This window comes from Pezoporus flaviventris, unplaced genomic scaffold, assembly GCF_033815535.1.
Source record: "Pezoporus flaviventris isolate CSIRO_AGI_PZ_B2104156 unplaced genomic scaffold, CSIRO_AGI_Pfla_v1 ptg000001l, whole genome shotgun sequence".
NCBI lineage: Eukaryota > Metazoa > Chordata > Aves > Psittaciformes > Psittacidae > Pezoporus > Pezoporus flaviventris.
Genome location: NW_026892549.1, coordinates 62508195 through 62522142, shown reverse-complemented (window position 1 = coordinate 62522142; position 13948 = coordinate 62508195). Strand labels below are relative to the sequence as shown.

The following is a 13948-nucleotide window of genomic DNA, read 5'->3' as shown; positions in this document are numbered from 1 at the left end:
ATTGAATTCTATAGAAGCTTGTGGGCAGAGTACTAGCCTTGACTCCAAACCTAAACGTGTGGCCTTGAGCGTGTGTGAAAAGATGCATTATTTACATGGAATCATAGAATGGTTTGGGTTGGAAAGGATCTTAAGATCATCCAGTTCCAACCCTGGCCATGGGCAGGGACACCTCATGCTAGAGCAGGTTGCTCCAAGCCCCTGTGTCCAACGTGGCCTTGAACACTGCCAGGGATGGGGCAGCCACAGCTTCTCTGGGCACCCTGTGCCAGCATCTCAGCACCCTCACAGGGAAGAACTTCTGCCTTAGATCTAACCTGAACTTCCCATTTCAGTGTGAACCCATCACCCCTTGTCACTGCAGTCCCTGATGGAGAGTCCCTCTCCAGCATCCTTGTAGCCCCCTTCCGACACTGGAAGCTGCTCTGAGGTCTCCTCTCTTCCCCAGGCTGAACAGCCCCAATGTTCTCAGCCTGTCTCCATATGGGAGGTGCTTACGAGTGAACCACTCATCCCAAACGACTCACAAGACGCGGCTGCATATTTGCAGCTTGGGTACATGTTTTTATGACTGGAGTCTGAGCGAACCCAATTTTCAAAGGATAATGGAAATTCATTGGAAGTATTGGGATTATTAGGCCTCATTAAAAAAGAAAAATAATTAAAAGAACAGTTGCCTTTGCTGATGCTTAGTTTGAACCATGGCCTCTCTTATGAAATAGAAAACATCACATTTGTTTTCAACATATGATGACCAAAAAAAACAAGTGATGTTTTTTGTTTTCTGATGTTTTGCCAGTTTTGAGGTAACTGTAGAAAGTTTTAGCTGTTTTTATACCATGCTGCTGCTCTTGCCTCCAGCTTCTGAAGCCTGTGACCCCATAAACCTCCTGTCTATAGAGACAGCTAATGCTTTAATTGATCATTAGCAGACTTTCAAAATGAGTTTCCATCTGCCAAAAGATTAAATGTCTTGGGGAACTGACTTAGAGCAGTTTTATGCTTGGAGGATAAATGCAAGTGCCTTTAAAAAGCATTGCTACAGCACAAATCCTTGAAAAGCCTGCTTCTAAAATACTTAAAAGGAAAAGCAATAGAAAAGATTTTTCCTCCAATTTGTATTTTTTCCCTCAAATTAGAGAAGGGTTTTTTACGTAAAAAACATATATTTTTATGTATATATTCTATCAATAGAGATTTTTTTTTTGTGAATTCGTTAGCTTGCTTTCAAGAACCAAAGAGCAGAACTTCATGCAAATGGTGAATTTAACCTCAGAACAAGCCATACAAACATTGGCAGCTTTTAATTTGCAGCATCATTTCTTTGCTAAATGTATTTATTCCAACTTTAAAAAAAACATGCTTTGGGGCAAAAGAAAAAGATGCTGCAAACTTTTTTACTACCTGTGCTTGAGAATACTGAGGAGAATCATCTCTGTTTTACCGCAATCTCTCACAATTACAGGGGTTGCTTCTCCTCCTGTTGCCTTTAAACTTTTGCCCTTTAGCTTATTTGGAGTGATTTTTAGAGGTTTTCTCTTTGCCATTTTAGGTACAAGCCACTTTTGGGAAAACTTCTGCTATTGCGGCAACACTCGAGAGCTGTTATTGCAGAAATAATAGCTTCTTTCTTTGGTATCTGAAAAAAATCAGTGCTGTTTAGCTCTGTTTAAAACAGGTTTAGGTGGCAAGAATACCCTTCTGGTTGCATTAGAGCTGTCAGCGTTGTTGGAGCAGAAAACACAGGACCTGCAATAGTGCCAAAAGGAGGATGTGACTTGTGTTGCAGAGGTGAGGTTATGGGTTCCTTATTAGTCTTTGTCTTGTGACCCCAAAATGGGCAACTGCAGTGGTTTTTAGACTCTTCCTAGTTCTTTAACGCCTTCTAGAGTAATGGTTGCTGAGATGGGAGAGTGGCTGGCATGGAAATGATGGTTAAAAAATGTAGATAGACGTTCCAAATTTACATTTTGTCCCCAAAATGTCTGCCTCCTCTTATTTACCACTCAGAAAAACAGGTACAAACAGATAGTTTTCTATAAAATCATCAGTGGTTGTCGGCACAGCACCTAATTGATTTGGGCCATAGCTATAGTGAGTGGAAAGCAAAGGATACTACTTTTGCAAATAACACTGGGAAGATGAATCTTATCTGTGATGAAAGGTTGCTTTCTGTTTGTCTTATCAGGCAAAGTGGAAAATGGTGGTATCAGTGGTGTATTGATTTATGACGGGACGCTGGAGCTGCTTTAATACAGGCTGACTCTAAAAAGCATGATGTTCTTCTTAACTTGTATTTGCCACGTTGATAGGAAAGCATCCTTTTAGAGCACTGAATACGGCTGATGTTATTCTATCAAACACTGCAATGTTTGAAGAAGCCATAGGAAAAAGAAAGAGGGGGAGAATAAGATCTTGAACTCCAATTTAATAATGGTGGAATATGAAGGCCAGGCTGTAACTGTAGAAGTTCATTTCCAATTTAAATATTTAGCATTTTCAGCAGTCTGCGAATACAAGGAAATTTATTACATTAAGATGGAATTTAGATCTTTGACATGAAGCTGATATTTTCCTAGCATGAAAAATATCAGGCTGACATTATACTGTCTCCTTTGATGACTTCCAAATGTCAGAGTGCAGTAACTTATTCATGGGGACCTCAATGTCTTGTGATAGTGTCAATTTAAAAGACATTTACATCGACTTCTTTTATTTAAACGTGTAAAATGGAATATGCAAAGTGGGTGGGGTGGGGGTGGAAGACCAAGGCCAAGGAAGTTCTTAATAATAGAATGAGGCACTTTTAAAGCTAATTTCCAGCAGAGCCTCCTCTGACAGTCGGCAGCATGGACTCCTACCTGGCAGCACTGCTGGTAGCTCCCGTCTTCTTCCCCTCTGTTACGTCCTTCATTCCCCAGCTCAGCACTTCGATGTTTCTTGTTATTTGAACAGAATTTAGGGGACTAAAACTAGCACGATGTACTGTCTAATAAAGGTAAACCACCCTCCCTACCTTTTAAAAGCTATCTGTAATACGGAGATGTCGACTATTGCTTTGGAGGTGATTGTACCTGAGTTGAGGACACCTGTCAGCCAACAGAACTATGGAGCCACAACAGTTGACTATAACCAACGTAAACCTATGTTTTGGTAAAGCTGTATGTACGCGCGTTGACTTCCACACGCCGAGGACGGGCGGGTTATTCCCCTCGGTGTGTTAGAGCAGCCATGAGGAGCCGTACACCCGGAGCGGGGAGCGCGGCGCCGCCTTACACGGCCGCCATGTTTCTGTTCGGCGCTGAGGGAAAGAGCCTCTCCCCGCCGCCGCCTCTGCTGCTGCCCGTTGCCGCTCGGTGCCCCGGAGGCTGCCGGAGCCGAGCGGCAAAGTGCGACGAGGCCGCCGCAGGTCTGGAAGGGCCCGGCTGCCAGCTGCAGCGTCCCCGAGGCCCGGCCCGGCAGGAGGCTCCGCCCCGCCGCCATGTCGGAGCTGGCGCTGGAGGAGCTCTCGGCTCTCGCCGCCATCTACTGCGAGCCGGACGCCTGCGAGGTGCTGGCGGTCTCAGGTGAAGGCGGCCGCGGGTCGTCCTGCTTGGCCGGGTCTCAGCCGGGGGTGATCCGCCCGCTGCCCCACACCGGCCCCGAGGGGAAGCGGCTCACGGGGAGCTGCCCAGCGGGGCAGCGCCGGCATAGGCGCCTGCTGTTAATGGCAGCGCCAAGGATGGGTCCCTTCCCTCCCGTCCCTGCGTCCTCACTCTTTGTAGGGGACAAATCCCATTGGATCCTGCTCGTTTGTAATTAGCGAGCTTCTTAATCGCAGCTGTTTGCGGTGCACGCTGGAACTTGGAGTAGGTGAAGGGCAGCGGTGGGAATGGGCTGGAGCCTATTGAGGTGAATCATAGAATGGTTTAAATTGGAAAGGACCTTAAAAATCATCCGGTTCCAACCCCCCTGCCATGGTCAGAGAACAAGCATCTCCTGCATGTAACAAGAGTGGGTATTTATCCTGTAGTGTATCGTAGGGGTGCAGCTGCTGCAGTGTGTGAGAAGCTTTGGGTGATCTCTACCTTTCTGGGGGTAAGGTGGTAATCTGTCTCTTACCATGTACCAGATTCTTCAGCTTCAGCGGTGTGGTATGGCTATGGGTTTACAGGGTACTGAGGCTCATCCGTCATGTTTGCTGAGGTTGGGAGCCTGAGGTGTGCAGTGTTTGCTCCCATCCGCTGCTGCCTGCTGGTTACATAGGGTGAAGGAGATGACTTTCAACAGTGCTGCAAAGATGGTCCTCCATCGAGGGACAGTAAATCTCAATAGTTCCAACAGCAGTTACTGTCAGCCTTAAGGAAGCATCAGGTGGGATATGTGAGTGTTGTGGGTCTGTTCAGATAAAGAGCATAAGTAGATGGGAACTCTCATCTATATTTGTTGTAGATACACACAGATAATGTGCATGTGCTATTGCAGAGAACATGCTATGACCATATATTTTCTGTGATAGATGTGATTCTCTGTGATACTGCATTAACATTTAGCTTATGGTTATATACCATATAGCCATAAACTAACACACAACAGGTGTCACCTCAACATGAGGAAGAGCTGCTTTACATGAGGGTGTCAGGGCCCTGGCACAGGCTGCCCAGGGGGTTGTGGAGTCTGCCGCTCTGGAGCCATCCCAAACCCACCTGGACATGTTTCTGTGTGCCCTGCTCTGGGTGGCCCTGCTTGAGCAGGGGGGTTGGACTAGATGATCTCCAGAGATCCCTGCCAACCTCAACCATTCTGTGATGCTGTAAAAGTCACTGTGGTATAAAATAACGTGGCTGCTTTTGACTCACTTGAACAAAAAAATCACTAGGACATTAACTGAATAAACCTCAAACTTGTGTTTAAAAACAGTTGAACTAGATTTGCACAGAACAAAGTGGTGATTTGAAAAGAGGGCTTTGTGCACAGACAGCCTGAGAGGGATGAAGGCATGAGTGTCTGCATGGAGCACAAGTAACTGGCATAATCTAAAAGCAGGATTGCTTTGTGTCTAGCTTTCCATGACACACCTCTTGCTCCAGTGTCGGCTTGTAATTCTGCCATTTTAGTTGGAGATTGGGGTTATTTTAGAGTTGTATTTTTAAAACCCAACTGATGAAATGTTTCAAGGGAGTTTTATTTTCTTAAAAGTCAAGAAGTTCAGGGCTGTTATTTCAGGCGTCATTTGAAAATACAACATCCAGGCCTAACAGACGTTTTACTTTAAAACGTGAACATATCTGAGCATTGCATATGCACGTCTGTTCCTCTAAAGCTGTTACAGAAGTATGTGTGCATCCTTCTCTCTGCTTCATATGCAGGAAAATGGGCTTGTGCTTAAGTTACTGGGATGTAAAAGGCTTAGAAACCTTCCTGGAACGTAAAAGGAAGTGCCACAAGGGCACAGCAGGAACAGGCTGTTGTATTTATATTGATAGTATGTGACCTTGCAAGGCCTTTAGCCAGGCTGTGCTCATGATATGTTAGGATCATGTATATTTGGTTGTTTTCCATTGTTTTCTGCTGGAATAGCAAAGATTATTTACAAGAATGATTATGGGTAGTTTTCTTACTTCGGGAATTTACTTCTTGTTTGCATTGGAGCTGCATGATCCTTTAGTTTGTATACTGCTAACTCACCTTTGCTTTATGTCTTCAAACCATACAAATTGTCATTGACAAACAGTACACAGAAGCAACTTCCAGTAAGACTGTTACATTATGCTGTCTCTAATACATTAAGAGTAATTTGTGTGTAGACCCACAGCATCAAAAAGGAGGCTGTTGGGGACTTACAGGTTTGAGGAATGTAGGAAAATGCTTTTGTGTGTCTCTTGGTAAGCTAAAAACTTTGGTTTTCTGAAATTGAATAATTAAAGTATTCAGAATGTAAAATGTGTTTTTATCAAAAACAGTGTGTTGCTGCATTTAAATAAACTAATTACAGCATATCTTCTTTACCTTCCATATCTATTTACAAAGATCAGTGTTACAGATGGAAATCCATAATGTACTTGTTAATCTGTTCTCTTCTGCTTTGCTCACCAAGCTTCCTATAAAAATATATATTCGAAGCGTGTACGTTAGAAGGTGCCATTTTCTGAATGTAAAAATAGACTGCATGTGTTGCATAAAATGCCTTTGGGCAGGAGAGGAGGGGGATATCTGTCTGCTTGACATGGAACATAAGAAAAAATCTCAAGGATGCTAGAGCTAAATATACTAATAAGCATGCAGCCATGGGGAAAATGAGTTAAAATTCATGGAGTTCAGTCTTACTAGCACATTAAATGCCAGCAGAATGGTCATACCCAAGCTTTTACTTCAGAAATCATCACCCTTTCGCTGGGAAGACAACTCAAACCTGGTAGCTTGTGCAAACAAAGGAGGTACTGCTCCAGAGCCTCATTATGCGGGGTGCTCTGCTCTTTGTTCTGCCAGGCGCCTGCAGTGCTGGTGCAGAAAATGGGATGGACGCTGGGGTGGTGACATAAACTTTAGATACTGTGGTGACATAAGCTTTAGGTGCTGTAGCCCCACAGACGTTTCAAACCAATTCTCCTTGTCAGAAGTAAGTCCGAAGCAGATGTAAATGAGCATGGCTCAGGGTGATACACACGCCTTGGGATTCAAGGCCGCGCTGCTTCCTTCGGGTTAGTTCATCATCACAGGGAGAGAAAGGTGTGAGATTGTTGCAGGCTTAAAGATAAGATCGCTGCAACAGGAGGCCCTTGCCAAAGGGGCAAGGCTGGCCTGTCTGTTTATCCCTTAGTTACTTCAGAGTTGGTGTGATCTGGTACGACAAACTAGTGAAAAAACCCGAGGAGGATTATCAGATTATCAGGTGTTTTTCTGTCACTGTAATTAAGCTGGCAGTAGTGTTCTTCAGCTCATTTATAGGCTGTGCAGTTTTACAATTCTTGGCAACATGGTTTAAAATGAAGTGATTCACAGGCAGGGATATAATCATATTGTTCAGCCAAAGGCAGCTTGGCTGTGTACGTGGTGTGGCTGCCCTATGCAAGGGGCAGCTCAAGGGGGTGGGTAACAGGCACTCTGTGTGTTTAGAGACCCTCCATGGTGGTCAGGAGGGTGCTGGGGGTCCCAGAAGGTGCAGTGCAGGCTTTTCTTCTTGCGTGTGAGGTTATGTGTACCGAGCCTACCCTAGTGACAGAGGAACTGCACTATTACAGAGCATTGCTGCTGCCCACTAAGAAACGTTTGTCAGGGCAGCAGAAGACACAGACTGGAACAGGAAGGCTTAAGGTCCTCGTGCATAGTTACTCCCAGGGGAGCAAGGGCTGCTTGCTGCCAGATGCTGTGGAAACTGGAGTCTCTTCTAAGGCAGGTGCATTTTTGGGGAATAAACATGCCTTAAAAATAATCTGGAACCTTTCATAGCATCTTAGAAGGCTGGAAACCACCTCCTGATGGCAGCGAATGAGGCTTTGATGTGTAGTGCCTGTAGGTATGGGTATGGTTGGGTGTAATTTAATTTAGTTCACTGGGTTTGACTCTGTTTAGGTAGCAATGGTTTGCAGGTGTTTGCTTCATGGTAACATTAGAGTTTGGTTATTGGGTTTTGAGGGTTTGCTTATTTCATTTGGTGACTGCGCTGACCTAGAAAAAGTTCTTCCTAGGACCCTGGAAGGCGGTTTGGAAACAGGCCCTTGGTTAAGCTCTCTAAAGTGCTTCTGTCTGTTCAAGTCACTTTTAGCTTCTTTCACTTATTTAGTGGGGTTCAAATAGAAAATCAGCGAGAGCACCGAGGTTGGTTAGCAGCATCAGCAATACTAAAACATAATTCAAATGACTGTCATGTAAAGGAAGGTAAGATAAGGTAGAGGGAGAAGAAGGCAACTCACTTCAAAAGAGCTCCTCTGAAACTCAGCTCTACTCTAATCTGCCTTTCAGATCTGGCTTCTCCTGCCCTCATAGAATGAATCAACCAGACATTTTAGCTGTTTCTTTAAAGGAAAGGGGTGAAGCAGAGAACATCTGAAGAAGATCCTCTTTTATCTGATACCCTGTTTCTTCATGTCAGAGGACCAAAAGTAGGTTAGATCTTTGTGCCCACTTTTCACTTGATGAGGTTTTGTATTGTTTTTCTATGAATCGTGTTTTAGTCAAGAAGGTTTTATGGCAGGAATTACCATACATAACTTTCATATTCAGCATCTTTGATATATGATTTATCAGGAGGATGCCTTCTGCCCTTCCTGCTATATACTGTATGTATCTCTTTCACTCTGAAAATAATTCTAGTCTAAAGTAGACCAACAACAGGTTTTGAGTAGATACATGGGTGTATACACATATGTGTATGTAAGTATGTGCATATATATGCATGTATGTAGCATCTCAGATCAGATGTACAACAGAGATGTTATTATGTCAGTTCAACTGTTGCACATGTAGAGAAGTTGGCAGAACAGAATTAAGTGGATTTTATCCACATTTTATTATATATTAGGCAACAAAGAATCTTCATTTTTTTATATTCCAAGTCTCTCTTTAGTGTGGAACTGCTTCTGAGCAGTTGTCTTAAAAAATACCCAGTACAAGTCTATATGCTTTGCACTCATACTGGTGTTAGAAGTTTTACAGATTTTTCTAGGAGCAAAGTTAGGGCAGTGCTGAGTCCATCCAGAAGAGTCTCTATTTTCAGTTGTCCTCACTGCTGCTGTTGAGCTGTAGAAGCTGACTTACGTGTTTCTGAGAGAAGCAGTTCTTTATTACTGGTTTGTCTAGACTTTGAAAGAGCCAAAAGGTGTGAATGCTTTTCAGAATGTGTTAATAACTTTCCTTCTAGTATGATATGGAAGTGTTTCATTTCAGGATTTCCTGCAAGTCTAGCTTGAGCCATTGGCAGCAACCTCCCACCCTGCAAAATAACCCCCACACCCCTTATTTTATATAGACTGGCAGTCACTTGAGTTGAACTGTTAAAGAAAATGCCATGGATTAATAATACATATGTATTTCAACTAAAAGCAGTCTGTTCATGTTGATTTTTCTTATTCTTTCTAGAGACGCATGGAATCACATTTCAGATTCAAATCAGTGTGAAAGAACTACTGGATACAGATGTACTCTTAAAGCTGTTATTTCATTTACCAGTCAGTTATCCATCGACTCTACCAGATATTTCTGTTAGCTCAGCCCAGCTTACAAGGGCCCAATGTATGGATGTGAAAGAGAAATTACTTGAACAAGCAAAGAAGCATCTTTCTGAACCCATGGTACATGATCTGATTCTTTGGATACAGCAGCATCTTAAATATGTCATTAAGCAATCAGCAACAGTTTGCCATGAAAAAACTACTTTGTCAAAAGAGAAGAGTACAGAGGACGGTATCTGGATGCTCCTTTTGCATTTAGATCACATGAGAGCCAAGGCAAAATACGTCAGAACTGTGGAAAAATGGGCTTTGGATCTAAGGCTGACTGGAAGACTGATGTTCATGGGCAAGATAATATTGATTCTTCTTCAGGGTGACAGGAGCAACATTAAGGTGCAGGAACAATGAATGTTGACTAGTTCTATTGATTTACCACCGAAACCTATGCATCTGAATATTTTGTGTGTGTTTTTCTAAGATTAACAATTTGGAAGCAAATTGATCATTAGGAGAATAGGAGGGCACAGCAACTTCATTCTGTATTTAAGGAAAAAAAGGTATTCTGTGAGAAAGAAACCAGTGATACCTGTAGACCTGTGACCTGTATTGCTTTGCTTCCCACTGTAGTTAGGCCTCTATATTCCCTGCGTATCCTGATTGTAATATGCCTAGGTTCAGTCTCCTGAATTTCCCAAATGCCTCAGAAAACAAAAAATTTGTGATTAGAAACAAATAGCAGATATATTTCTAGCTCATTACTGTTTCTTTTCTTGCCCTAGACCACATGGTGCTCCTGGTGCACACCTGGGCTTTGAACTTCTGTCTGTATTTAAGAACTCCCACTGCATTAGGCTGCTTTTTGTGGTGGTATTAAAGGAGAATGTTTAGTCTTTTCAAACTCATGTTCTCTACATCACTGAAGACTGTATGTAACTTCAAGCTGATGACTAGGAATTGTCATGCACTTTATGGGATGGGCACTTTGAAAATTTGGTTGCTATGTGCTGAAAAAAACCCTGTATGTTTTGTGTAGATTTTTGCATTTTACTCAACCTCAGAGTTACTAAGGTGACATTTATATTTTACTCTTTTTTTTTTTTTTCACTTAGGAGTACTTGATTCTTCAGAAAACTTCTAAGGTAGATGTGGACTCAAGCGGAAAGAAGTGCAAAGAGAAAATGATTAGTGTACTGTGTGAGACAAAATTACAGGCACAGCAGAAAAGGTATAATGTAGTAGTGTTGTGGATAGAAAAGTAACCGAGTTGAGAATTACATTCTGACAAATCTGGGCATCTTCATGAGTTACCGTTTTACAATTTCAGGTTTCAGACGTTTGAAGTCAAAGAATATTCAACACTGGATGAGCTGCGAAAGGAATTTGAGAACTCAGGACTTACAACTCTTTTCTTGGAGTTTGTGCCTCCTCTCTTGAAATAGAATTAAAAGAAAGCACTGGACCGTTGAGCAAACCAGTAGTAAACTGCAGGTGCTGATGGAAGATAAAATGTCTAATTTGGCAAACAACATTAAAGCTTTTCTGCAAAAGATGCCGGAAGTAGCCATCCTCTTGCAAGGAGAATTCATACATTAAGAACAGATAATTTCTTGACCTTTATGTACTGATAACTTATTCCAAGGAATGTGAAATTAATTGTGATAACTGCATGGTTAAGTGTGAGAGAATGGGGAAGAAATCATGTTAAAATAATAGTCTTTTAGTTAGAATCAGTTTGCAAGCCCTGTTTTTCAGTGTTTTGAGTTTTGTCTCACGGTGGTGGTTTTTCATAATGGCCTGCTGGAAAGCATGATTAGTTTTGCTTTGAAAACTTACATGAGGATATTTCTATAAAAAGAGAATCAAACACAGATTTTAATATGAGGACAACATATTCTTAATATCGCTTAGGAGTTCATGGGCTAACTTTCCCTTCTCCATTTATTTGATTATAAATGCTAGACGGTTGATGTAAAGGAAAAACTCATGTCACTTGTGGCCTGAAAACACTTCAAGTGTCATTTTGAATGTTAGTTCTTGTTCTAAAATGCACAAAAACACCTAAGTGGAGAATTGAAATTGATTAAAAACCTAAGGTAAAGGCAATTGTAGTATTTTCTTTGATAGTTGACAGATTCCTTTTTGCGCTTGATCTGGTTTTACTGTCTGTGCATCTGCAGATAACTTGATGGAATTAAAATGTCAGAGCAGTCTATATACAGACTTCAGTCTTGTGCCTCTCAAGACTTCTGTCAAGTTTCTGTCATTTGAGAAGCTGGTAAGTTCTATAGCCTCTTACAATTTCCTCACCTTTAGCTTTTGTACAAATTAAGTCATGCAAGATCAAGTTTGCCATGGGAAAATTGGATACTTACTTCTAATTAATGTCCTTTGGTTTCTGTTTTACCTGATACCATTCTCTAGCAAGGCTAGATAAATTGTCCAGTAGTAGGCACTTTGTCAGTAACTAGCAATGCCATTTCAGTTTGTTTTAGCATGTAGCTGAACGTGTGCTTTACTGCTCTCTAAAACTCACTCCTAAAAACCAAATATCTCATGTATTCTTTGTTAACTGATCAATACAGTGTAAACCAGTTTCTCTCTGCTGTACAGGGGGAAGACTGGTACAATTTGGTTAGTTCCTCTAGTGTGGTCTGGCAAATCATTAGGTAAGACACTGTGATTTCCAGTTTCATGCTCAGCCCATGCAGTCATATCTCTGTATGTACACTAGAAAAGCAGCTAAAGCGACCTATAAGAATTTGTAGGTTTTACTATTTGTGATACCAAATGCAAAATGAGTTGTAGGCTGTTTGAGGGTTTCTTAGTTTTTGAGGAGTTTGGTAATTTTCCTTATACAGAGTGTCTCAGATACTTACGTTGCACGTTATTTTTTGCACCGAGGTGTATTTAATGAGAGAGTAGCAAAAGGTCTTCTTAATGAGGCTTTTATGTGTAGCACATAGAGTACTTCAGGCACAGTAGAAACCAGACTGGGTTAAACAGGTTTTACAAATCTGTTCTATTTTGAGATGACTTCTGGAGACAAAGTGGAATTTCTATCACTTTAAATGAATGTGCAGATGAAATTTCACTTTTCTAAAGAAGAATAAAACTGAAGTATATTTCAAATATTAATATGTATTTTAAATTATAGTTTTCAGAATTGAGCTGTTCTCAGTTAAAATATCTGTGCTGAAAAACCGTGTGTCAGTGGAGTATAAGCCTTGAGAAGATGCAGAGGTGCTCTCCTTACTGTGTGTGATAGATCTGAAATGTACAGTGTAAGAAAGCATCGTCGGTGTCTCTCTGCAAATCATAATCATAAGGTTTTGCCAGATGGATTTTTTTTTTCCTCAGCCAGATCTTTACTTTAAAATGCTCCACTCTTCTGGAAAGAGAATAGCTAGGTACTTCAGAACAAATCCTCTATCACAATCTTAGCCATTAAAGTCCAGCTGGGGCCTTATCCAGCATGCATATCAATCAATTGCATATGCTTGCTGCTTATATGGGGTGAATAGCATACCTAACCATGTGATCCCAAACTGCATGTGACTGCAGAAATAGCTGAGGCACACAGTTGTTACGGTTACCTTTCTAGCAAGATCAGATGGAGATTGTCCAAACTGTTCCTTCCTACTGTCCAAGCTATTGCAATACTACATAAGAAAAGGTGTTTGTAGGGTCAGTGGTTGCCAGTTCCACTTTGATATAAGGTCATGTATTTTCTTGAATATTGTTGCCTGATGGCTTCTTGGTGAATTGTTTGGTCAGAGCCAGCGTTCTGCAACAGCCAAGTGAAAAAAGCAAATTACAATTAGGTAAGTTGTAGTTTCTTCTGTCTGCGCTCATCTTCTTACCAGATGAAGTTGTTCTAAGAAGCTGGATAATTTCTGTGTTTCAGGAGTTGTAAAAAGCAGTTTATACAATGGACTTTTGTCATAGTTGAATGTGCTACTCACTAACATACATTGGACAAATCAAGTCCAGTGTAGGAAAGGACTGGAGGTTTTTTGCTTTGCTTTGATTTGCTGCAGGAGTATTACAACTCTGATCAGCTTGATACAGTTCAGACAGCAGAGAACGTGAAAACTGATGACAGTCTGATTCTGTCAGAGCAAATGCTTTTGCCTACCTATCCATCAGTCACTTAGTTTGAAGGGTAGGGGGAAATCTTGTGTTCAGACAAGTTAACAAATACATTTAGAGATTGTTCTTTTGGAATGATGTTGCAGCTGTCTGTTCATTGAGAGTTTGTTTGCATTTTTTGTAAGAAGAGATGGGCAAGCTTCTGAGCCCGTGGGGCACAAAAGTCATCAAGATGCATGCTGTGGTGCATGTTCCTGCCCTCCAAGGGAACTGAAGCAGACGCAGGGGAACAATACCTATGGAAACAAAGTCCTGAGAATCCTTTAAAGAATGCCTATCGGTGTCTAAAAAGTTAGTGAAGTGTATACAGCTGTTGGAATCAGACAACTCAATTGCAAGGAAAAAGCAACCCATGAAGACAAAGAAGTGGTTTAGCACATAAAAAGCTAGCTTTCTTGTGGATATTGTATTACAAATAGTTCCTGTAACAGCATAGTTAGTAAAGCCTTGCTTCCTGTGGACTTTCTTGCCGAAGACACACGCATGATGGTGCTCTCCCAGGTGAGTTCATATTGATTGTGTTCTCTGCAGAAATCATTACAGTCTCAGTAGCATTTTTCTTCACTGCTACCTGTTTTCATCAAAGCTGTAGGTACTTGTTTTTTTTTCGGGCTGTTAACCTCTCAGTTCAATTGAAAGGAGTTAAAAAG

The 13948-nt window shown here is 41.6% G+C and overlaps 1 protein-coding gene across 2 annotated transcripts; it reads left to right on the top strand.

Moving 5' to 3' along the window:
- The first annotated feature begins 1892 nt into the window (after positions 1-1892).
- On the top strand, positions 1893-11361 carry RWDD3 (RWD domain containing 3). 2 transcript variants are annotated; one of them, XM_061461835.1, is made up of 4 exons: positions 1893-2018; positions 9058-9542; positions 10259-10374; positions 10474-11361. In XM_061461835.1, exons 1-4 carry the CDS (start codon positions 1982-1984, stop codon positions 10586-10588), a joined length of 753 nt encoding a protein of 250 aa, XP_061317819.1. In that variant the 5' UTR covers positions 1893-1981; the 3' UTR covers positions 10589-11361. The 2 variants fall into 2 exon arrangements, with proteins under 2 accessions (XP_061317819.1, XP_061317813.1); XM_061461829.1 differs by lacking the exon at positions 1893-2018 and adding an exon at positions 3463-3566.
- The last annotated feature ends 2587 nt before the right edge of the window (positions 11362-13948 follow it).

Coding starts and splice junctions, on each gene's coding strand:
- RWDD3 (XM_061461829.1), top strand. CDS start 3,482: ATGTCGGAGCTGGCGCTGGAGGAGCTCTCGGCTCTCGCCGCCATCTAC. Junction 3,567..9,057: donor CGAGGTGCTGGCGGTCTCAG/GTGAAGGCGGCC, acceptor TATTCTTTCTAG/AGACGCATGGAATCACATTT. Junction 9,543..10,258: donor GTGACAGGAGCAACATTAAG/GTGCAGGAACAA, acceptor TTTTTCACTTAG/GAGTACTTGATTCTTCAGAA.